Below are 25,484 nucleotides of genomic sequence, written 5' to 3'. Positions count from 1 at the left end.
GAAAACTGCTCTTCCAATTGGCCAAAACCATGAAGAGGAAGCCAGAAGTGTTGATTAATAAGAAAGCAGACAGCAGTAGGCTGAGAAGATAAGTCCGAAGGCTGAGCAAGAAAGACAAACTGAGAAAGCCGAAAGGAAGTGGCGGGTTTAAGACTCTGCTGTCACTTGGCCCTGCTCGTGTATTTGATTAAGGCAGCTTCGTTCATGGAGTGAGACTTTTGGTTCCTTAGACATCTTTGCATGAGCAATATTTGGCAGTTTGTTAATTTTTTTTTTTTAAAAAAAAATCCTAATGAGCGAGCTGAGATTTGGGAGGATTGAAAGGAAATCACGTGGGGTGATGAGGCAGGGTGTGGCTGTGATCACGGCATAAAAAGGCAGGGCCCCAGCGGTGCCAACTGGGATTCTGCCTGCCTGCCGCTTCGGAGCAGAGTTCCAGTTTGCAGAGCCCGTGAATCCTGAGGTAAGAGTCTTGTCTTCTGTGTTTTGAGGCTTTGATGTTTGATTCCAATATTTGGAACTAGCTGGGCCGGGCACAGAGCATCTGCGCCTCAGGCTGGCTTCACAGCTGCCTCCCCCAGCCTGGCCCAGCCCAGCCCAGCCGGCTTTCTGGCCCGCTTCTCCCCCCCCCGCTTCGCTTCTCCGCCCCCTTCTCTGCCCCCCGCGCTTTCTGGCTGGCGGGCCAGCCGGAAAGCCAGCCTGCCACCTCCTCCCCCCGCCTGCCAACTTCTGGCAACAGCTGCCTCCTCCCGCTGGCCAGCCTGGCTCACTGATGCCTCCTCCTTCCGGTGGCTGCCATCCCTCTTTTCTCCCCCATCCCCATTGCTAGTCTGGCAGCTGCTCGCAAACTGTCCCGAGAGCTGTCGCGCATGGGATTAGCGACTGGTACATTTAAGAGAATTAAATATATAGATTCTGCTGCTTTGAGCACATCCAGGTGGCTTTCTCTGGAGATGACACACTGAACAGCCACAGCAGGCACAGCAAAATACACACACACCCACCCCTTACCAGTCACCATAATGGTTGCTGCTAGCAGGAGGTTGGCTCCCATGGGGAATCCCCTGCATGCCCCCTGAGCACATGCCTCTCCCTGTTCTGGGCCTGGCTGTTGTTTCATAAGAACATAAGAACAGCCCTGCTGGATCAGGCCCAAGGAAGCCCATCTAGTCCAGCATTCTGTTTCTCACAGTGGCCCACCAGATGCCGCTGGAAGCCCACAGGCAGTAGTTGAGGGCGTGCCCTCTCTCCTGCTGTTACTCCCCTGCAACTGGTTCTCAGAGCATCCTGCCTTTGAGGCTGGAGGTGGCCCACAGCCCTCTGACTAGTAGCCATTGATAGACCTCTCCTCCATGAAGTCATCCAAACCCCTCTTAAAGCTATCCAGGTTGTTGGCTGTCACCACGTCCTGTGGCAGAGAGCTCCGCAAGTGGATCATGTGTTGTGTGAAAAAGTACTTCCGTTTGTTGGTCCTAGACCTCCTGGCAATCAATTTCATGGAGTGACCCCTTATTGTCGCCTTGCATTTCTTTTGCCAGAGTTTGTGTTCCTTTCTGTTCTCTTCATTTGGACTGGCCTTCCCATTTCGGAAGGATGTCTTCTTCCCTTTTATGGCTTCCTTGACGGTACCCGTTAGCCATGCTGGCATCCTCCTGGACTTAGGGGTACCTTTCCTCATTTTGGGTATACAGTCTAACTGGGCTTCTAGTATTGTGGTTTTGAGTAAACTCCATTGATCTGCTGCTCTAGGTAGCCTCTTGTCCCCCTCCGCCTTTGTTTTAGGCAGTCCTCGGTGGTAATGAGCAAAGGTACGGAAGAGTAAAATGAATGTTCACAATACAAGCAAAGTCAGTTAAAAAATCAACCTCCTACATTTCAGGGCAGCAGGCTCTCTCTCCCCTCCAAAAGAGAGTCTGGGAATGTTAGATGAAATAATACAAGTGGTGGTGGGGAGGAGTCAGAGGGGACTTTCCTGAAGTGGCCACAGCACAGAAGGCATTTGCTGCTTTCTGAGTTTGGCCAATGAATTGGAAAGAGCAGGGCTTGAGAAGAGTTTCAAAAAAATATTCATATTCAAGTCTAGATTTTATCATTGCATAGTGAGGGACAATTTAAACCGCCTAAACTGTTCTCTCTATACACAGGAGAGGGTGGATGTCAAAGGACAATGCAATGACATAAGGATGTGCGAAACATTTGGGTACAAAACGATTTGTACCCGAAATGGGCCATTTCGGGTGATTTGTGTACAAAACAAATCACCCGATGGCCATGTCTGAAAATTTTGGAGCTGAAACAAATCACCCCTGTTTCGGCTCCAAAAGATCTGTAGTTTTGGACCTCCATTTTGCAATTGCTAAAAGTCTTTCTCCTTCAGTCTCCGTTTTGAGTTTTGACGTCAGTTTGAATTTCCTGCCTTTCTTCCAGAGGATGACCAATCTCCAGAGGATGACCCTTTTTGCCCCTGCAGGAGCCAAATTAACCCCCCATTGGCCAGGGGGAGATGGAGGAAGGGGTAAGGGTGGGGGCAATTTTTGGACGGGTTTGCAGGAGGGTATTTAAAGGGCCAGCGCTTGCCATTTCTTCCTTTCTGCTGCCTCGTGTGGGAGAAGAGAGAGCTCTTTTGCCTGATTGCTCAGCCTTGCTGCCCTCATGGTCCACCATTGCCTCCAACCATTGTTCAGCATTGCCACCATTGCTGCCTTCCTTCCCCCGCCCCTGAAAACAAAATCTTGCATCATGGGAGCTCTCCACACAGCAGGCTTTACTGTGAGTTTTCTGGGAAGTAGAGTTGCCAACATTTCATTGCCAGAATGAGGGACACAAGTTTGGCAGGGTGGGAGTTGTATGCAGTGGTAATTAAAAGCCTGAGTATCAATGCTGCATATGTTATTGAATTATATGATACTAGCTGAACCCGCACAGAGCATCTGTGCGGTAGTTCACTGCCTTTTTGGGGTTATTTGGGAGAATTTGTTTGGCTGGTCCTCCCACAGCTCTCTCACTCGCTCTGTCCCCCCCACAACAGTTCTCTTGCTCGCTCTGCCCCCCCACACCACCTCTCTCGCTCGCTCTGTTTCTCTCCCCTCTGCGCCTCTCTCGCTCACTCTGTCTCTCCCCCTGCCTCTCTCGCTCTGTCTCTCCCCCCACCGTGCCTCTCTTGCTCTGTCTCTCCCCCGCGCGCCTGTCTCACTCGCTCTCTCCCCCCGCACGCCACTCTCGCTCGCTCTGTCTCTCCCCCCTGCACGCCACTCTCGCTCGCTCTGTCTCCCCCGTGCCTCTCTCGCTTGCTCTGTCTCCCCCACGCCTATCTCGCTCGCTCTGTCTCTCCCCCCGCGCACCGCTCTCGCTCACTCTGTCTCTCCCCCGCGCGCCTCTCTCGCTCGCTCTGTCTCTCCCCTGCGTGCCTCTCTCGCTCGCTCTGTCTCTCCCCTGTGCGCCTCCCTCCTCCCCCACTCTCTCTTGCCCTCCCCCTCCCCGCACTGAGTTCTTTACCTCTGCTGCCACAGGCCTTACCGGGTGGCGGGTGGCTGCAAAGGGCCCCGCCGCCGCTGCTCCTCCTCCCAGGCGGCGAACAGGGAAGTTTCGCCGCCCGGTTCCCTCCCGCCCTGGCCTCCCATGGGCGCCTTGCCTCCATGGGCAAGCTGGTGGCAGGCCCGCTGCTGGGCCAAGTACCAGCTCCGCAGCCCACCATTTGCCTCCACAGTACACTCCCCCCAGCCTTCTGCCCCAGTCCGCTCTCCCCCCAAGCCTTCTGCCCCAGTCCGTTCTCCCCCCAAGCCTTCTGCCCCAGTTCCCTCCCCCAAGCCTTCTGCCCCAGCCCCCTCCCCCCCAGCCTTCTGCCCCAGCTTGCTTCCTCCTCCATTTTTCCCTCTCATTTTCTCTCTCATTTTCTCTCTCTTATTTGTGCTTCCGCCCCACCCCGCAGCTTTCTCTGCTGCTTGTGTTTTCCCCGCTGGCCGTTGCCACCACCTCCTTGGGCAGCCAAGCGTTCAGCCGGCTCCTTCCTGCATGTAAGATCTGGGCGCGTAAACAGAGATAGAGAGAGACACGCTCAGAAAGTTCAATGGGCTTTATTATAAAAAGTCGCTCAACAAGATAAAATAAAAACATGTTTCTGTGTAGTGTAATATGCCTAACTAACATATGTGTGTGCAATCAGTAATTACAGCTATCTAATAATCTAACAAATCCTAATAAAACATTTAGAGAGAAACAGAGAAAGAAGAAAGAAGGGAGGGCTTAGGAGAGGGATGGCAGTAATTAGTAGGGAGGAGGGAAGAGGGATCCAAGGCTTGTGGAGGCAGCATGTTACCAGGATCACAGGCTTGAGAGCAGTGGGGCTTTCAGCTGAGGGAGAGATGCTGTAGCTGGAGAACAGGAACTTGGGAGCCATGCAATCTTCTAGCAGTCAAGCAGGCAACTTGCTCAGAGCAAGGCAGAGAGTGAGAGGACCATGGCTGGGGAAGTCTTGACTTCTCACTGCGCAGCAGAAGTCACAGACAGTTTCTGTCCATGGACGGAGTTCCTGCTTGTTGCCCTGCGGCTTTGGCAGCAAACTCTGAGATGGCTCCTGAGCAAGTATGCTTGTTAGGCAAGATTGCTAATCTGCCATGTCCAGAGTCTCCTTCTTATAGTAGTTCCATCCTTTGATGTCCATTTGAGTCTCCAAATTGAATCTCCACAAAAGGTGTCCATTCCTGTTATCCTCTGGATATTGTCTTTTAATTATCAAAATTAGCTCAGGATATTTGGTCAGTCCAGAGTAATCTCAATCCCATCTTCTGTTAGCTGTTATCTTGGGGAGGGGACGTTCTATTTTGCCCAAAGCAAATCTGCATCTCTGAGCTGCAAATGGGCATCTTCTCTTGTCCCCAGATTTGGGGCCTGGTCCCAGAAGGTGTTAAAAAGTGTTAGTAAAAGGACTAAATCTACAGGTGTTTTCCTAGAGTGGAATTTCCATGGACAGCAGTTGAGTATCCCCTTTGGGCAGAGCAGAGCAATCACTGACAAAGATTAACATCTTGCAACAGGAAAGGGGAGATCAGCCCCTGGCCTCTTCCACAGACATTATCTGATAGTGAGTTACATTTTAGCATATTGATAGCTCAGGCCTAGCCCTTCTGTTTCTGTGAGTGCCCATTTCACAATACAATGCTGGATTGCCTCCTCCTTCAGAGAGCAGTTAGCTGAGGCAGGCATGAGACCTGGGTGTCAGTTCACCTCGAGTTCAGGCATTTAATTGAACTCTTAATAAAATGGAATCAGACACAGGTACCTCTGGGTCTAATGTTGGGGTACGGGTGTCTCCAACACCTTGCAAGTATTTTACACTTCATGCTGGATGTTTATTTGTAACAGCAGGGGAGTAACAGCAGGAGGGAGGGCACGCCCTTAACTCCTGCCTGTAGGCTTCCAGCGGCATCTGGCGGGCCACTGTGCGAAACAGGAGGCTGGACTAGATGGGCCTCCTTGGGCCTGATCCAGCAGCAGGGCTCCTCTGATGTTCTTAAGTTGTTCTGGTCACTGTTGCAGAACAGCAGAAGCACATGGAGTGGGGGAGAGTGGAGGGGAGGACCATCAAGTTCTTAAAACAAAATAAATAATGCCAATAAGAAAGGTGGGAGTCAAAACCGTGCATCACCCAGAAACCTACAAGCAGATCCCTATCTCCCCCACCTCAAGATGGTGTTTGAATAACACCCTCTTTTCTGAGCTTATCGCCTTCCAGATGTGGCTGCAACATTGTTTTGTATAAGGGCGTTATAGTTTTAGCAGTTTTATTTTCAATCCCCTTCCTAATGATCCCTAGCATGGAATTGGCCTTTTCCCACCACAACAGAGTGATCCCACTTAAAATGGGCAGAAATCAACATGCTCACATTTCTTGACTAGAGGTTCCAAAATCTTTCTTTAAAAACTGTTGTCTTTAAGTGGAGGCTTTTTCTTAATATTTTTCTCCAGAAGCTTTAGGCAGGAACAAACTACTTTAGAACATTTAGTCAACGACTATATCTTTGTGTCCTGACAGGCAGCTCTAACGCAGAATGTCATGAATAAATGACTTCAGAGCACCCTAAAGACCTTTTCAGTGTTTCAGATAAGCAAAACACTCTTTCCAAAGGAAGTGGTTTGGCGAGGAGGCACTGTGCATGGGAAGGTGTTAGGTACCACATGGAGGGTGAAAAGGCATCTAAGCAAACTATTCCCCTTCCTTCTATTTTATTTTAAAATAGAAAGAGTTCCGAGAACTCCAACAGACAAACACACGAGCCCCACAAAAGAAAAGCAAAGGCCAACAGTCTGACCTCAGTGTTGTGGGGCTGCTGTGCAACTTGAGAGGCAGCCCTGGGGCTGTTGTGGAGATGGACTATTGTGCTAAGCAGGGGCCTGGATGCTGTTCTAAGGAGGTTCATGTTGGAGAGGAGAGGCTTAGTTTAAGAAGAGCCCTGACCAAGCTGGGGGAGTTGCTCTCTCTTGATGGGAGTGGAACCCACTCCCTTTTGTAGTTGAGATTCAAACCAGGCAGCAGGACAGGCTGCTGCCTGTCAGGTAGTGCTGGTTTAGACTACTCCCACTAGGCTTGCCAACATTGCATTGGCTGAAATGGGGACAGTCGGGGAATCTGATAGGGCTGGAGGGTTGGGGGCATGGCCACCTAGGGTCAAGGCTTGGCTTAAAAAACAACAACTTTTAAAGCCGCCGCTGAGCTTTTAAAGCCAACCCAAACTATGTGAAGTGAAGGGCTCTGGCAGGGGGAGGGCTCGCTCCGGGCAGGCACACTGCAGCTGAACCTAAAGCACTGCCACCACTGACTTCAGGTGGGAGAGAGAGAAGGCAGCGGTGAAAGAGGCCTGCACTCGGCCCTTACTCAGCCCTGCCTTCCTCCCAAATGAGGCAGATGCGCCAATTTTAGGCTTCTGCGCGGGAGTGACATTTGGGTGGTGACTGAGAAATCAAAAGTACAGATGAGTGGGAAAAGGAGAGGGAAGGAGAAGTGGAGGCTGAGAGTATGAGGGAACCCCAAGGAGAGCAACTAGATCCAAGTAGGGGACCTGGGATTTCCTGCCATGACAAGGCCTTCCCTAGGCTAGAGCAAGGAAAGCAAGGATGTGGGGCAGGACCCAAGACTCAGGGCTCCAGCAGGTCTTCGACATAGCATCTACCCACAACCTGGATTCCATAGTGTTGCTCGGGTGCTAGAATGGGGTGCCCAGTTTGGGAGCCCCAAGAGACGTTGGTGCAACAGAGATGCTGGATAATCTGCTCTCAGAAGAACCTTCAGCTCTGAGTTCCGGGGCAATAACAACAGGTGTCAAAGCAAAGGAAGGAAGTTGAAAAGGGAAAGTCAGGAGGGTCAAATCATTCATTTGATTTCTATGCCACCCTTCCAAAAATGGCTCAAGGCGGTTTACAATGAGAAATAAAATAAATAAATAAAATGGCTCCCTGTCCCCAAAGGGCTCACAATCTAAAGAAAAACCTAGATAGACACTAGCAACAGTCACTGGAGGGATGCTGTGCTGGGGATGGATAGGGCCGGTTACTCTCTCCCTGCTAAATAAAGAGAATCACCACATTAAAAGGTGCCTCTTTGCCAAGTCAGCAGGGTTTCAGGTCACCCCCTGAAATTGAAGGCTGAGAAATTTAGGACCTACAAGCGGAAGTACTTTTTCACATGGCACATAATTAACCTATGAAATTCCTTGCCATGGGATGTGGTGACAGCGAACAACCTGGATGGCTTTAAAGGGGGCTTAGACAGATTCATGGAGGACAGTTCTATCAATGGCAAGGCAACTAGTCTGGTGGCTGTGGGCCACCTCCAGCCTCAGAGGCAAGATGCCTCTCAATACCCGTTGCAGGGGAGTAACAGCAGCAGGAGAGAGGGCCTGCCCTCAACTCCTGTCTGTGGGCTTCTCAGGGGCATCTGGTGGGCCACTGTGTGAAACAGGATGCTGGACTAGATGGGCCTCCTTGGGCCTGATCCAGCAGGGCCGTTCTTAAGTTCTTATTTTAAAGAGATAATGAAATACAGGAGAGGATTCTGCAAGGAGCTTCCTGGGTGATAAAAGGACAGGATGCAGTGTTGAAGATGAACTTCCAGTTCATCGACCCTTTGCACCAACTGTCCTAATGACCGCTAGGGGCATTGGGAGTAGAGACAGTGAGTCAGAGTCTCCCTATCTGTCCCTACTCTATGACCCCTGCACTGACTCTGCAGCACTTCCGGTGCTGAGTCACAATCCTTCCTTTCCTCCTAGAGAGCAGATGGAAACATCTCTCTCTCTCCTTACCTATCCACTATGTAGTCCTTTAGATTAGAGATAGGTCTTTCCTATCTAAGTGTATTTAACCAATAAATATTTAATGTTTAGTCATACAAGGATCTCCATGTGTTTTCTCTAAACAGCTGCAATATCCAAACCGTCCTCTGCTACCTACTCTGTAACTGGAGTGTGTGCTCATTCCTCAGTGCTCTACTGTTTTACCTATTGTGGGTAAAAATCAACAACCTCTAATATGCAGCTATACTCATTTGAAAAGGTGGCCAGGGAAATTGAAGAGGTGCAACAAGGCTTTCCAGTAGGAGCACAAAGACAAACTGGGGATCTGATAAGTTGATTAGGGACAAAGTTTGACTTGGCTGCCTCTGGGGGCAGCTGGAAGTTTGGGGCAGGACCCCTCCCCCCACACAGAGCCTCACTGGGTGCTGGGCGGTCAAGAAGGGCCCCACCGCTGCCGTTTTTTTCTCCCTCCCGTCTGCCTGCCGCCGCTGCCGCTTTTCTCTCCCCGCGCTCTGCCTGCCCGCCACCGCTTTTCTTTCGCCCACCACCGCCTTTCTCTCTCCCCCGCCTGCTGCCTGCCGTTGCTTTTCTCCCCCCGCCTCCTCTGCCCACTGGCTGGCCGGCCACCCCCGGCACTTTCTTCCCCCTCTCCTCCTCACTCCTCCGGAACTCTCGCAGCATGTCGCAAGAGTTCCGCCACCAAATCCTGGACACGCATGCTGTCTAAGAGAATTAATTATATAGATAGAAGAGGGTAACTGAGGGGATATTTTGCAGGGAAGTGCAAGAGGCTTAAAGTTAAGATGAGGGAAACACAAGCACGAGTGAGGAGTCAGAGCTAGGATCTCACCCTGAGAGTGAGAGGCTGAGCTGGGATCCTCTTACTGTAAGCAATGGATGAAGGTGGGTGGGGGTTGTAGTCCTTAGTGATTTCCTTTCTGCAGATATTTCATCTCTCTGCCAGTTATTTTAACAGTTCTGTGCCAGTAATTCTTCAGTTCTGTAGTCTCTCAACTGAGTCTAACAGACTCCAACCTTGGACTGCAGCTTCAACTATCTCTTGGATTCTCTTCTTCAACTCCAACTCTTTTGACTTTCTCGAGGATTCTTTCTCTTGAAGCCCCCAAACTCAACTCTTTCCAGCTCCAGCTTCAATTCTGACTAACTTTCAAAACTTCTCTTCCCTCTGCACCCAGGGCGCCAAGTACCACTGGGATTGTTTTGGTCTCCTTCTGCCACAGCCTTTCAATTTCAATATGTAGATGTTTGTATTTGGTGGTTTTTTCTATTTCTTTTTCTTCGATTCTGCTATCCCCTGGTATTGCTATGTCGATTATTTTGACTTGTTTTTCTTTCTTCTCGACTACAGTGATATCTGGTGTATTGTGTGGCAGATGTTTGTCTGTTTGTACTTGGAAGTCCCATAATATTTTTACATCTTCATTTTCGACAACTTTTTCAATTTTATGGTCCCACCAATGTTTGGCTACAGGTAGCTTGTATTTTTTGCAGATGTACCAGTGTATCATCCCTGCTACCTTGTCATGCCTTTGTTTGTAGTCAGTCTGTGCGATCATCTTACAACAGCTGATCAGGTGGTCCACTGTTTCATCTGCTTCTTTACAAAGGCGGCACTTGCAGTTTGTGGTGGATTTTTCTACTTTTGCTCTTATTGCATTTGTTCTTAGTGCCTATTTTTGCGCAGCCAGTATTAAACCCTCTGTTTCTTTCTTCAAGTTGCCATTCTTAAGCCATTGCCAGGTCTTGGTGATGTCTGATTTTCCACATATTGTGTAAATATTGACCATGCAGGGGCTTATTTCTCCATTTTTCTGCTCGGTTCTTGACTTGTTCTTTCTTGTAGGCCTGTTTTGTTTCATTGGTGTTGAATAGTTTCGCGTTCTTGACCATTTGAAGTGCATCTTCTTCACTGTCCCTTATATATTCTTCAAGGCCTCTTTTCTCCTCCTCTACTGTTTGATGGACTTGCAGCATTCCTCTTCCACCTGAGCTGCGAGGGAGGTAGAGCCTATCTACATCACTGCGGGGGTGCAGAGCATGATTGATGGTCAGGATTTTCCTGGTCTTACGATCTAGCGTCTTTAGCTCTGGCTGGGTCCAGTCTATTATTCCTGCAGTGTATGTAGTAACAGGTATAGCCCAGGTGTTTATGGCTTGTATGGTGTTCCCGTCGTTGAGTCTGGACTTGAGGATTTTTCTAATTCTCCTGATGTATTCACTTCCAATTTTTCTTTTAACTTCAGTGTGTGCAATGTTATCAGCCTGGAGAATGCCCAAGTATTTTTAAGGTTCTTTCTCTTCCAGGTTCTTGATGTTGCTTCCATTGGGCAGTTCTATTCCTTCTGTTTTTCTTATTTTCCCTCTGTTCATTATTAATGCAGCACACTTGTCTAGTCCAAACTCCTTTGTTATATCGCTACTGAATATACGGACAGTGTTTAGCAGTGATTCGATTTCTGACTGGGACTTTCCATACAACTTCAGATCGTCCATGTACAGCAGATGGTTGATTTTACTGGATGTTTTAGATGTTTGGTAACCGAGGGCTGTTTTGTTTAGTATTTGTTAAAGTGGTGTCTTGGCGATTACAAACAACAGGGGGGATAGTGAGTCCCCTTGGAAAATGCCTCTTCTAATGCTAACCTGTCCAAGTGCCTCGCCACTGATTGTTAACTGTGTACTCCACATGCTCATTGCTTTTTAAATAAATATCTGAATGTTTTTGCTGACACCAGTTGTTTCTAAACATTTTAGTATCCATGTGTGAGGCAATGAATCGAAGGCTTTCTTGTAGTCAATCCATGCAACACTTAGATTTGTTTTTCTTCTCTTGCAGTTTTCTAAAATCATTTTGTCAATCAGCAGCTGGTCTTTTGTGCCTCTGGTGTTCGGACAATTTCCTTTCTGTTCAACTGGAAGCTGTTTGTTAGTTAATAAGTGTTGCATCACTTCATCTGCTATTATTCCAGTTAATAATTTGAACATGGTTGGCAGGCAGGTTATCGGTCTATAATTACTTGGAACTGCACCTTTTGCTGGGTCTTTCATGATGAGATGAGTTTTCCCAGTTGTTAGGCATTGTTCAATATCACCGCCTTTCATAATGTGATTGAACTGTTTTGATAGTTGTTTATGAAGGCTTGTTAGGTGTTTAATCCAGAAGCCATGCAGTTCATCGTCACCTGGCGCAGTCCAATTTTTAATTTTCTTTGCTCTTTCACTTATTAATTCTGGTGTTATTATTAGATCTTGCATTTGTTGGTTACATTTTTTGACCTCTTTTATCCAGCCTGCTTTTTTATTATAATCTATTGGATTGTCCCATAATTTCCGCCAGAATTGCACTGTTTCTTCTTTATTTGGTGTTTCTACATTTCTTGCAGTTTCTCCTTCTATGCTTTGGTAGAAACGTCTCTGATTCAACTGGAATTGGAGATTCTGCCTGTGTTGTGTAATTCTGGCTTCATATCTGCTAATCTTCTTTGACACTGCTGTTATTTGCTGCTTTATTATTTCCAGGACTTCTCTAATTTTCCTTGAATCTAGGTGGTATTTTTGGATCAGATACTGTTTGGTGTTTTCATTCTTCAGCTTCTTGTCTTTCATATCTTTCAATTTACTAGCATCTGATCTAAGCCTGGAGATTTTATTTTCTAATCGAATCTTCCATTTAGGTGATGTACTGCTTTCTTTTTTGACAGGTCCACTGATCTTATATCCGAGCTCTTGTGTTGTTATTGTTGCTGCACTGTACATTAGTTGGTTTGTTTCTTGCAAATTATTGGTTGTTATTTCTGCAAGTGCAGCATTGACATCTTTTAATGCCTGAGCAAGTTGTTTTTTGGCAACTGTTTTTAGAGCGGGAAGTCGAACCCTGTTGGTTGTTTGGTTCATGTGCTCAGTTATTTTTTGCTTTAGTTCTTGTTGCTTTTCTGTTAAACGGCATTTGGCATTATTATTATTATTATTATTATTATTATTATTATTATTATTATTAATTGAAAGCTGGGAATCTGGGGAAATTAAAAGGACGGATCCGAAACCCAAATCGATTCGAATCGAATCATCCACAATTCGTTTTGTACCCGAATCTAGCCAATGGACCACATGGGTGATTCGTTTTGTCTCCGAATCACCCGAATCAGCTAGATTCAGGTACAAATCGATTTGTACCCGAATCAGCTTGCACATCCCTACTCTCTGTCACCCATTACCATTTCATCCTCTTCTCCAAGCAACAGGCCATCTGCTTCCTTGACCTTCCTCTTGTTTCAGATACATTGGTAAGAACCCCTTTTGCTGTCTTTGGCATCCCTCCCTTCATTCTCAGCCTGACATCCGTCCTACAGGTTCGGACCACTCTTTTGCACTCATCCTCTGCTTCCATTTCGTATGTATGTCCTTTTAGCTTCTCAGCTGTTCAGAGAGCTCTTTGTGCACCCTCATTGGTTCTTTAAGCTTTCTCCCCAATTCCTTTCACATGGGAATTATTTGTGATTCTACATTCAGTATCTCACTTTTCACAATCCCCCATGCTTCCAAGAGGCTGTTCTTACAAGCAGCCTAACCCAGGTTAGGGCAGCCTAGCCTGGGCTTGGCTGCTCATGTGGAGTGCCAGGGATCCACGCAGATCCCAGCACACCTGCCCAGCCTGACCCCACTCCTAAGCCTGGCTCTTACCAGAGGTTAAGGGAGCAAGTGCTCCCTGAACCTGGCTTCCAGGCTTGTGTGTCTCCTCAGCTCCACGGAGTTGAGGAGACACAGAGACAAACGCCTCAACAGGCACTGTCTGAAAGGGGAATCGCCCAAGGCACCGCACTCATTGTGTGGTGCCTTGTGGGAGATATGGAGTCTGGGAAAATGAGTCATGGCCTCTCTTGCTCCGTGATGCCAGGAGCAGCTCAGATTGTTATCCACACTGCTCTTGGCAGTGCAGGTTGTGTGGGTGCGCTGCTTGCATGCCGAAATGATCAAGAGCAATCGTCTGGGGGAAGGTAGGTTGAACCCTGCCTTCCCCCCAACACCCATCTGCCTATGCTTGCCATCGTGTGAATAGCCCCTACGTCTCCTCCCCTACTTTAGGATTTCTAGCCATTTGATACCGTCTAGTTTTCCTCTGAGCTCATTAAAACCAGCTTTCCTGGAATCCAAGGTGCAAGTCTGATTTCCAGAAGTTTTCCCTCCCCTCGATATGATGAGATCCAAGATGGTGTGGTGGTCCCTCCCCTGCGCACCCATCCCCAGTCTCCCCCCACCTCCACTTCATCAAGTAATTCTCCCTTGTTGGTAAGGTCCAAGTCCAAGCTGGCCCCCTTCTTACTGGTCCTGCCACTCTTAGCAGAGTCATACGTCAGCAGGTGTCAGGACAGTGGAAGTTCCCCACTATTCTTACAACCCATCTTTGGGAAGGCTTGATAATCTGATTTAGGAAAGCTTCACCTGTATGTTCTGCTTCTCTGCTTTGTCAGGTGGTCTATAAAAAAACACTCAAGAGTATCTCTTTTATTTCTCTCTCCTAACCTCTAAGCTGAGATTAAGGGAGCAAGTTGGGTCTATTCATTTTGAACAAATTATATCCTTCAAGTCCTGTATATTCCAGTCTTGAGTCTCATTTCAGTGATCCCAATCAGATTCTATTTGTCTTCCTGCATTAGAATTTCAAGTTCCTCCTGTTTATTTCCCATATTCTGTGTATGTGTTAGACACTGGAGACTAACTTTCAAACATTCAACATTCAACTTTTCAGTTTGGTGGTAAATGAGTCCTGTTTGTCGCTAACTCTTATTAATTTCGGATTGTTTTATTAGTATTATTAATTTTGTGAGCTACCCTGAGCAGTAGTGTACTGGAAGAGCAAGGTATAAATTTTAAATAAAAGAAATAAATAAGATGGTGGGTATCGCCATCTTCTGGATGCCTTGCTCGAGTGAGTTGGGAATTTCTGAGTGCCACCTCCTCGGTTCTGTTTCTGCCGTTGGTGCTCATTTTCTTCTCCTAGTACTCAGTTTTACACTTGGTTCTGGGCTTTGGTCTGCCTTGCCTGTTGGGTTGAGTTTAAAGCCCCTTTGATGCCCAACACATCCTTCCCAGTCCTTGTGTGCTGCACCCATTCAGGCCCAGGAGTCCTTTTTGTCATGGTCCAAGTAGCCAAACTTCTCTCAATGATGTTGTGTTCATAGTCAGCTGTTGACTTTCAGGACCATTGTTCTTTCTAAATTTTCTCATGTGTGTGCAGAATGGGTTTTATTCTGGGCAGCAGTATCAAGGCAGTGTGTGTGCATGTGCATTTGGAATGGGGCCTTCTTAATTCAACCTGCGTGGGATCTAAAACTAACTGAGCAGACATAAAAAAACCTCTGAGCGTGCACACATGCGCACGCCTTAGAGGGAACACTGATCAGGACCCTGCTTGCTCTGGGTCCTGCTGAATGAGCAAAGAGGCACCTTTAAAAAGTGGGGGTTCTCTACTGAGCAGGGGGAGAGCAACTGGCCCTATCCAACGCCAGCGCAGTATCCCTCCAGTGGCTGTTGCTGGTGTTTACCTTATGTTTCTTTTTAGATTATGAGTCCTTTGGGGACAGGGAGGCATTTTATTTATTTATATCTGTGCTTTGGGAACTCTTGTCGAAAAGCGGTATATCAATATTTGTATGTATTTATGTATGTATTTCTTTTCTTGGCCTTCCACAGGAAGGATCTCCTTAGCTCTCCCTCCCTGTGCCTCCTACTCCATGATCATTGAGGTCTTGCTGACTAGAACACTGTTTATCATTCTTGCAAGGTGCAGCGGTGGAAGACATGCCTGAAAGGCCTCCCAAGCAAAGGAAAATGGAGGAGAGGCGCCAACCTTCTGACCCAGAGAAACAGTGTAAGTCTGAGTGGAAAGGCAGCACCTGCCTAGTCCAGAGCATCAAGAGGGAGGCAAGGGTGGAATTTGTTCTGGAGGGTATTGAGATAGCCAGAGATGCAGAGACCTTTCCCAGGGCCCCTTATCCCATGACTGCTAAGTTTCCTCAGGAGTCGTCCTAACCCACAGTCGTCTTTTTTCTAAACTAAAATGCCCCAGGTGTTGTAGCCTTGGCTCATAAGAAAGGTGCTCTAGGCCCCTGATCAACTTGGTTGCCCTCTTCTGCACCTTTTCCAGTTCCACAATGTCCTTCGTTAAATGTGGTGAATTGTACGCAGTACTCCAAGTGTGGTAGCATCATCATTTTGTATAAGGGCATGATAATATTAGCCGTTTTATTTTCAATCCCCTTCCTAATGATCCCTAGCATGGAATTGGCCTTTTTAACAGGTGCCACACATTGAGTTAACACTTAGAATCAGCTGTCCACCACAACCCCAAGATCCCTTTCTTGATCAATCACCAAGAGCTCAGATTCCATCAGCATATACCTGGTTGGGGTTTTTCGACCCAATTTGCCATCACTATACACTTGCTAACATTGAAGCTCATTTCCCATTTTGTTGCCCACTTCCCCAGTTTGGAGAGATCCTTTTGGAACTCCTCACAATCCGTTTTGGATTTCACTACCCGGAAGAGTTTGGTATCATCTGCAAATCTGGCCAGCTTGCTGCTTACCCCAACTTCTAGATCATTTATGAATAAATTAAAAAGCACCGGCCCCAGTACAGATGCCTGGGGGACCCCACTTCTCTCCATTGTGAAAACTCTCCATTTATACCTACCTTCTGTTTCCTGTCTTTCAACCAGTTAGCAATCCACACATGTACTTGTCCCCTTATCCCATGACTGCTAAGTTTCCTCAGGAGTCTTTGATGAGGAACTTTGTGAAAACCTTTTTGGAAGTCCAGGTATACTATGTCAACTGGATCACCTTGATCCACAGACTTGTTGACAAAGAACTCCAAAAGGTTCATGAGGCAAGATTTACCTTTGTGGAAGCCATGCTGGTTCTCTTCCAGCAGGGCCTGTTCTTCTATGTGCTTTACAATTTTATCCTTGAGAATGCTTTCCGTCAATTAGCCTGGAACTGACATTAAGCTAACCGGCGGGTAATTTCCTGGATCACCGCTGGATCTCTTTTGGAAAATCAGTGTTACATTGGCTACTTTCCAGTCCTCCGGTACAGAGCTTGATTGCAGGGATAAGTTATATATTTTAGCAAGGAGGTTGGCAATTTCACATTTGAGTTCTTTGAGGACTCTTGGATGGGTGGCATCTGGCCCTGGTGATATGCTAGTTTTCAGTTTTTCCAGACAGTTTAGAACATCACTTATATCTGACTCATTTCTTTAGCCAACATCCCCAAAAAGCCTGGTTCAGGAACAGGTATATGGTCAGTATCCTGTGCCATGAAGACGGACGCAAAGAACTCATTGAACTTCTCTGCAACCTCCATATCCTCCTTAATAACCTCTTTCACTCCAGCATTGTCTAATGGTCCAGCTGCCTCCCTGGCAGGTTTCCTGCTTCTGATGTATTTAAAGAAGTTTTTGTTATTCCCCATGATGCTTTTAGCTAAATGTTCCTCAAACTCTCTTTTTGCCTCCCTTATTGTCACCTTGCATTTCTTTTGCCAGAGTTTGTATTCCTTTCTGTTCTCTTCATTTGGACAGGCCTTCCAATTTTGGAAGGAAGTCTTCTTCTCTTTTATGGCTTCCTTGACAGTACCTGTTAGCCATGCTGGCATCCTCCCGGACTTAGTGGTACCTTTCCTCATTTTGGGTATACACTCTAACTGGGCTTCTAGTAGTAGCTTTCTTTTCACCATACTCCTCATTTTGGAGAAGTTTCCTCTTCTGAAATTCAAAATTTCCGTGTTAGACTTCCTTGGTGATTCTCTCCCTGCATATATGCTGAATTTGATCACTTTATTTATTTATTTATTTTATTTTATTTTATTTTATTTTATTTATATACTGCCCTTCCAAAATGGCTCAGGGTGATTTACAATTAAAACAAACCACTAAAACAGTAAAGAGCTAAAACATATTAAAAACAATATAACAACTAACAATTTAAAAACATTTTAAAACAACAATTAAACCATTACAGTAATTAAAACCCCCGAAATCAGGTTTTGAATTTTAAAATAAACCAGATATTTAAACTCCTAAAATATAGGAAGCTGAGTAAGCTTGGGTGAAAAGATGGGTTTTCAGGTGTTTTTTGAAAATTGCCAGAGATGGGGAGGATCGTATCTCAGCAGGAAGCGCATTCCACAATCTCGGGTCAGCGACCGAGAAGGCCGGCCTCTGTGTAGCCACCAAACGAGTCGGCGGTAACTGGAGACAGATCTCCTCAGATGACCTCAATGGGCGGTGGGGCTTGTAATGAAGAAGACACTCTCTTAGATAACCTGGGCATAAGCCATTTAGGGCTTTGTAAGTTATAACTAGGACTTTGTATTTCGTCTGGAAACCTATTGGCAGCCAGTGTAACTCCATCAGTAAAGGAGTAACATGGTCTCTCCGTGATGACCCAGAGACCAACCTGGCTGCCACATTCTGAAACAACTGAAGTTTCCGGACTACATACAGAGGCAGCCCCACGTAGAGCGCATTACAAAAGTCCAGTCTGGAGGTTACCAACAGATGTACCACAGTTTTGAGGTCACTGATCTCGAGAAACGGGCGCAGCTGGCGTATCAGCCGGAGCTGATAGAAAGCACCCCCGGCCACCACCTCAACCTGAGAAACCAGGGAGAGGTGTGAATCCAGAAGTACTCCTAGACTGTGAATCTGTTCCTTTTGGGGAAGTGTGACCCCATCTAGAACAGGTAGATCAAAATCGTCTATGGAGTTCTGACCTCCGTCTTATCTGGATTCAGCTTCAGTTTATTCTCCCTCATCCAGCCCATTACTGCTTCCAGGCAGGCATTTAGAAAGGATATGCCAGCTCCTGAAGAAGTTGGCATGGAGAAGTAGATCTGGGTGTCATCAGCGTACTGGTAACAGCCAGCTCCAAATCCCCTGATGATCTCTCCTAGCGGTTTCATGTAGATGTTAAAAAGCACTGGAGAAAGTATGGAGCCTTGAGGGATGCCATACTTAAGCTCAGATTTTGAAGAGCAACAGTCTCCAGTCGACACTATCTGGAATCTGTCCAAGAGGTAGGAGCAGAACCACTGTAAAACAGTGCCTCCCACCCCCAACACGCTCAGACGTTCCAGAAAGATACTATGGTCAATAGTATCGAAAGCCGCCGAGAGATCCAAAAGGACCAACAGAGTCACACTTCCTCTGTCAATTCCCAATTGGAGATCACCCATCAGGCTGACCAAGGCAGTCTCCACCCCGTAGCCCGCGCAAAAAGCAGTTTGAAATGGGTCTAGATAATCAGTTTCATCCAAGACCGCCTGGAGCTGAGAGGCCACCACCTTCTCAATTACATTGCCCAGCCATGGGAGGTTGGAAACAGGCCTATAATTTCTCAGTTCTGAGGGATCTAATGCAGGCTTCTTTAGAAGAGGTCTAATGATTGCCACCTTAAGACAAGGAGGCATCCTGCTCTCCCTCAGTGAAGCATTTATGATTTCCACCAGGCTGTTTACAACAACCTCCCTGCTAGATCGAACAAGCCATGTTGGACAAGGATCAAGAGAACAAGTGGTAGGCCTCACCACTCCAAGCAGCTTGTCCACATCCTCAGGAGTCACAAACTGAAACTGATCCAGTCGAATCACATAAGAGGAGTTGCTGGACACCTCCAGTTCAGGCATCAAATTAACTGTGGAGTCTCCATCTAGACTGGCCCAATTCCGAGAGATTTTATCTGCGAAAAACTCTTTAAACACATCACAGTGGTGATGACTCCAAATTCCAGTTCAAGGGATGGGGGCGGATACCAGTCCCCTCACAACCCTGAACAACTCCGCTGGGTGTGAACTCACAGAGGCAATATGGGCAAAAAGAAACACTTCTTTGCAGTACGTATTGCCTGAGCATAGATCTTTAAATGTGCTCTATGTTGTAGTCTGTCGGATTCGAGTTGAGTCTTTCTCCACTTGCGCTCCAGTCGCCTACCTTGCTGCTTCAGCCCCCGCAGATCTTCTGTATACCAAGGGGCCAGTTTTGAAGCAGGTCGGAGGGGATGCTTGGGGGCAGTCGTGTCTACTGCCCTGGTGAGCAAATTGTTCCAGTTCTCAACCAGGGCATCAACAGAATCACCAGCAAAGCCAACACTGAATCCCTCTAAGGTAGGCTTCCTCAAACTGTGGCCCTCCAGATGTTGCTGAACTACAACTCACAGCATCCCAATCCACAATTTATTGTGGCTAGGTATGCTGGGGGTTGTAGTTCAGCAACATCTGGAGGGCCGCAGTTTGGGGACACCTGCTCTAAGGCTTCTTGGAATCTTACTGGATCCAATAAGCTCTTCGGGCAGACCGTTCTAATGGGCCCCTCGCCCCTGCAGAGGTGGGATGTGGTTGTAAGTCCCACCTTAATCAGATGGTGGTCCGTCCATGACAACGGGGAGATCAAAGGAGTCCCCACCCATGGAACACCACCCTGATCAGAGTAGAAGACCAAATCAAGTGTGTGACCTGCAATATGTGTTGGTCCAGAGACCACTTGGGATAGGCTCATAGTTGTCATGGCCGCTATGAACTCCTGAGCTGCGCCGGACAAATTGGTCCCAAAACTAACATTGAAGTCCCCGGCACCAAAAGTCTGGGAGACTATGGTCACTGTTCACTAAAGGGTCGATGACACTGACATCACGCACCAGTTCCTGCGTGCCACTCAGGATTAAATCCAAGGTTGCCTTCTCTCTGGTTGGTTCCAAGACCAACTGTTCTAGGGCACAGTCATTCAGTGTATCTAGAAATCTGACCTCTCTGTCATTACCTGACTGTTAATTTGCCCAGTCTATGTGTGGGTAATTGAAGTCACCCATTATTACAACCCTGTCTTAGGTATGTGCACAGAACCGGCTGGCCTGGTTTGGTTCGAGTCTGGACTGGACTCGAACCTGAATGGACCAGTTTGGTCCAGCACCCCTTAGAACAACCCCCCAGTTTGGTTTCTTTCCAAGGGGGGAGGTTCGTGATTGTTTAAAAAAAATTTCACCTTTAGCCCCTTCAGGGGGCTTCCTCTAGGCTGAGGTGGGGTGTGTGTGTCTGTGAAGGTTTCCCCTTCCCCTATGGCCTCCCTCATCACCGCCACAGCCTGTTTTGGCTCTTTTTTCAGGCAGAAAGTTTTAAAAGTTGTTTTTTTTTTAATGGCCACCGCTCATACGCAAATGGCCTTGCAGTGGCCATTTGTGCATGTGCGGTAGTGGGCAAAAAGGTTGCCATGCAAAAATATGGAGGCCCGAATGGGCCAAAAAAGAGCCAGAATGGGCCGCAACGGTGATGAGGGAGGCTGGCGGGGGAAGGGGGAACCATCATGGACCCCCCGTGGTCTAGAGGAAGCCCCTGAAGGGGTTAAAGGTAAAAGAGACCTTTACATTTCAAAAATAAAAAATCATGGACCCCCCGAACCATCAGGGGGTTTTGGTTCGAGGTCGGACTGAACAGGGGTGGGTTTGGTTCGACCACGGAACAGTTGAACTGAACCAGTTCGACGTAGAACCGAACACCCCTTGAACTGTTTGCACATCCCTACCCTGCCTCTCCTTGATGCCTCCCTGATTTCCTTCTGACTCACTGTCAGCATTTTGATCCAGAGGGCCATAGCACATCTCCTGTAGCACATGTCCTTTCAGGCCTTATATTGTCACCCACAGGGTTTCTGTGGAGGACTTCAGACTAACTAGGTTTTCTAGCTTGTTAGATTCTATCCCTTTTTAAAAACATACAGTGCTACTCCACCTCCAAGGCAACCCTCCCTGCCCTTTCTATCAAGTTTATACCCAAGGTTCCCACTGGTTCTCACTGTTCCACCATGTTTCTGTTATGCCCACTATATCTATTTCTGTGTTAACAGCCAAGCACTCCAGCTCACTCATCTTGGCTCAGAGGCTTCTGACATTGGCATACAAGCACCTATATGCTGAATCTCTCACCTGATGTCTGCTATCTTTCTTTTGACTCTTTGACCAGCTGGAACAGCCTTCTGTCTGCTCTTTATGTGGTTCTGCTCTGTCCCCTCCTGTTTTATCTGAATCCTTTGCACCCTCGCACTTTAAAAGATGGCATTTGCTGAACCGGATACTGCCCAGCTCCCGTCGGCTATTCTCCTGGCATCATTTAAAAAGCTGCTCTGCAACCTTTTTTATTTTAAGCACCAGCAGTCTGGTTCCATCTTGGTTCAAGTGCAGCCCATCCCTTTTGGGGTCTTACTTTCCACAAAATATGTCCCAGTGCCTAACAAATCTAAACCCCTCCTCCCGGCACCAACGTCTCATCCACGCATTGAAACCCCTCAATTCTGCCTGTCTCACTGTACCTGCGCATGGAACAGGTAGCATTTCTGAGAATGCTACCTTGGAGTCCTGGACTTTAATACGCAACCTATCAGCCTAAATTTGGCTTCCAGGACCTCCCGACTACATTTCCCCACATCGTTGGTGCTGACATGCACCACGACAGCTGTCTCCTCCCCAGCACTGCCTCAGAGTCTATCTAGATGCTGCATGATGTCCACAACCTTTGCACCTGGCAGGCAAATCACTGTGCCGTCAACACGTGGGTCACAAACCCATCTCTCTATCCCTCTAATGATTGAATCACCCACTACAAGCAGGCCCCCAGCCCCCAGAGGAGTATTCCCTGTGTGAGATGATATGGGCTCATCTTCCACAGAAGGGGTCCCTTCTAAAGGAGCATTTCCCTCTTCCTCAGACCGATGTCCTCCTTCCGCAAGACCTTCATTCTCCCCGACAGCAGAGGAGCTATCAGCCCTGGAGTGTGATGCCTTTATCACATGGAACTGATGGTTCCATATTTGGATTCAAGGGGTAGGGGGCTCATACTAGCCCTCTCACAACTCTAGGCAACTCTGCTGGACCTGAAATTGCAGATGCAATGCAGGCAGAAAAGAATTACTTCTTTGCTGTGTGTATTGCCAGAGCATAGATCTTCAGATGTGATCTATGCTGTAACATGTTGGATTCGAGTCGAGTCTTTCTACATTCATGCTCTAGTCATCTACTTCATCACTTCAGCTCTCGTAATTCTTCTGAATACCACGAGGCAAATTTTGAAATAGGTTGGAGAGGATGCTTAGAAGCGATTGCATCTACTACACTAGTGAATTTGTTGTTCCAAGTTTATCAACAGAATCATCGGCAAAACCAACTCGAAACCCTTGCAAGGCTTTTTGGAATCCTATTGTGGGGAATCCCCACCAGGAGACACTTGGCTGGTTGCGTGGGGGCTGACAGGGAGGCTGCAACGTGCCTGGACCCTTCAGGAGGTGGTGATCCTCGCTCCTGAATACCGGGCTGGCCAAGAGGGCAAGCAGGCTAGCTGTTTCAGATTGGGCCGAACTGGCCCAGGAGATTGCCGCCCGAGTGCGGTGAGAGGAAGATTCGCCTTACCCCTCTACTACAATGTAGCACAATGGCACTAAACGAAGGTGCAGGGCCAGGAAAGGTAGCCAGCTGGGTGAATGCTTGCTGGCCCAGAATGCTTGCTGACCCAAGCTAGGAGTGACGAGGAGGCAAGCAGAGGGAAGGAGGATTGCCCTGAGTACAGGGCTTGTTTAAAAGGGTAGTCTGGCCAGTGTTGAGACTGGTCAGGAGAGAAAGGACAGGGAAACCCTGCAGGCTCCCAGAGAGAAGCAGGGTGACCTCTCTCCCTGGTCTGGTAGAGAAGGACCAGGGTGTCCTCCCACCTCTCTGAGACCCTTTTGCTGTAACAGGAGAAAAGGATTTGAGTGTAGGGGATGCATACTGGAACCGATAACCTACTCAGGCGGACCAATTTAATGGGTCTTTCATCCCTGCAGAGGTGGGTTATAGGGATGTGTGAACAGGTTCAACGTTCGAGAAGTTCAACATCGAACCTGTCCAGTTTGAAGGTTTGGAGTTGAACTGAACCATCCCCTGTTCAGTCCGACCCCAGACTGAACACCCCTCGACTGTCCGTGGAATTTGCAAACGTTTGCGAAGCTTTGTTTGTTCTTTAAATAAATTTTTTGGGTAACCTAACCTTACTTCCCCTCAGTGGACGTCTTGGAGGCAGTGGGGGGTGTCCATGGAGTCCCGCCCCCACAGGCTCTCTTTATGGCCCCCTCTGGCCAGTTCGGCTGGCTCTTCAGCTGATTTTCAGCTTTCTCCACTCAGCGCAGTGGCCATTTTGGAGGCCGTGCGCCTGTGCAATTGCCTCTGCGAGGCAATTGCGCAGGTGCATGCCCTCCAAAATGGCCACCATGCCGAGGGGAGAAGGCTGAAAACCGGCCGAGGAGCCAGCTGAACTGGCCGGAGGGGGCCATAAAGAGAGCCTGTGGGGGCGGGACTCCATGGACACCCCCCACTGCCTCCAAGACGTCCACTGAGGGGAAGTAAGGTTACCATTAAAAAAAAAAAAAATTCAAAAAAAGTTTGCGAACTCCCCTGGATCGAACTGAGCCAGCAGGGGGGTGTTGAGGGTGTGCCAGACCGAACTCGCCCAGTCGGGTTCGAGTCCAGCCCGGGTCGAGTCCAGTTCGAACCGAAACGGGCCAGCCAGTTCCATGCACATCCCTCGTGGGTTATGCTTGCAAGTCCTACCTCAACCCTGTGGTGGTCTGTTCATGACAATGGGGAAGTCCCCACCCATAGAACACCACCCTAATCAGAGTAAAAGACCAAATTAGGAATGTGACCAGCAACAGTCAGTCCAGAGACCACTTGAGATAGACCCATAGCCATCATGGTAGCTATGATGGCTCCTGACAACCTGGTCCCATAGTGAACATTGAGTCCCACACCACCATCAATCTGAATAATTTGAAATTTGCAAATAATTCATAATTGTGTTTGGCAGGAATGAAGAAATCAAGAGATGAATATGAGTATGGAGGACAGGCAAGGACCAATAAGTAGCTTCATGGAGAAGGGGCAAGGAGCTGGCTGAGCACCTAGGTCCTCCACCTGGCCACTGAAAGCCTTGCCAGTGCCCCCCCCCCCAAGATCTCACAAGATGCTTTCCCCACACTCACAAGTTTTCTTCCATAACTATTTGCATAAAAATGTTGGTTCTTATTACCTTGAATTACCAGATTCCATGATGGTATTAAAAATAGCATATGTGTGTGTTCCATATTGCAATGACTGAGTTATCCAGAGCACCTGCCCGCCTTAGCCCTCGTTCTCAAAAGCGGGATTCAGCTAGCATCTTCTGATTCACATTGTATCCCAATGTGGTTTAATTCCAAATTCTCTTCATGTTCTTCAGATGAATACTGGGAATCCAAGGCAAGGAAAGTTATCAGTTCAACACACGATAAATTGTTCAGATTTTTGTCCCAGTGTAACATGTCAGAAGGAATGAACTATCTCAGGTGAGTCTCCTCCCTGATTTCTGCTCAGATCACAGACATATCTCATAACCAAAAGACAAGTACAGTTGACCAGCCCAAATTTATAGGGACAGCATCAGGAAAGCTAAAGCTTGGAAGAGGATGAGGCTGGCACAGAATGCTAAGGGCAACAAAAAGGGCCTTTCCGTGAATGTTTGAAGTAGGAGGGTAAGGATGGAAACAGTAAGTCCACTGCTCAATAAGGGTGGTGAAATGGGTGAAAGAGAGAAGACAGAACTCCTCAATTCCTATTTTGCCTCTGTCTCCTCCCAAAAGGGTCCTATGTGCAACCTCACAGAAGCAGGGTGCATGGTTAATTAATAAAATTAATTGATGGAAATCTCTGCCACAGCATGTGGTGATTAGGGATGTGCATGGAACAGGTGGTTCCGCTGGTCCGATGCCGGGGGTGGTGGTGGCTCTTTAAGGGTGGGGGAGGGTGCACTTACCCTTCCTGCCGCTTCTCCCCCACCGGAACTCTGTTATTTCCCAAAATCCATGGGGAGGCAGCATACCTCCCTGCCGCCCCTTCCCCCATTGTTGTCTGGAAAGGCGGAAATATAGTCTGCGTGTGCACTGGCCATCACGCGCATGTACCCACCATACACATTGCACGTCGCATGCGCACGTCACACATGCAACGTGCTTGCATGTGTGACATGTGTAGCGGACGGGTGCGCACGATGGCGGGCGCACACACAGATTATACTTCCGCCTTTCTGGACAACAACCAGGGAAGGGGCGGCAGGGAGGTACGCT

General features: G+C 47.8%; 1 protein-coding gene across 2 annotated transcripts in view; it reads left to right on the top strand.

The window, feature by feature from the left end:
• Nucleotides 1-402: 402 nt before the first annotated feature.
• LOC128324900 (nuclear GTPase SLIP-GC-like) overlaps nucleotides 403-25,484 on the top strand; it is an 86,408-nt gene continuing 61,326 nt past the window's right edge. Inside the window, exons 1-3 of one of the 2 annotated variants that reach the window (XM_053250059.1) lie at nucleotides 403-463; nucleotides 15,091-15,177; nucleotides 24,602-24,707. In XM_053250059.1, coding sequence (XP_053106034.1) covers nucleotides 15,108-15,177; nucleotides 24,602-24,707 — 176 coding nt within the window. In that variant the 5' untranslated portion in view covers nucleotides 403-463; nucleotides 15,091-15,107. Of the gene's footprint in view, nucleotides 464-15,090; nucleotides 15,178-24,601; nucleotides 24,708-25,484 lie in introns of those variants that run through there. The other variant, XM_053250092.1, reaches the window with a different exon arrangement.

This window comes from Hemicordylus capensis, chromosome 1, assembly GCF_027244095.1.
Source record: "Hemicordylus capensis ecotype Gifberg chromosome 1, rHemCap1.1.pri, whole genome shotgun sequence".
Lineage (NCBI taxonomy): Eukaryota > Metazoa > Chordata > Lepidosauria > Squamata > Cordylidae > Hemicordylus > Hemicordylus capensis.
This window is presented reverse-complemented; position numbering and strand designations above follow the sequence as displayed.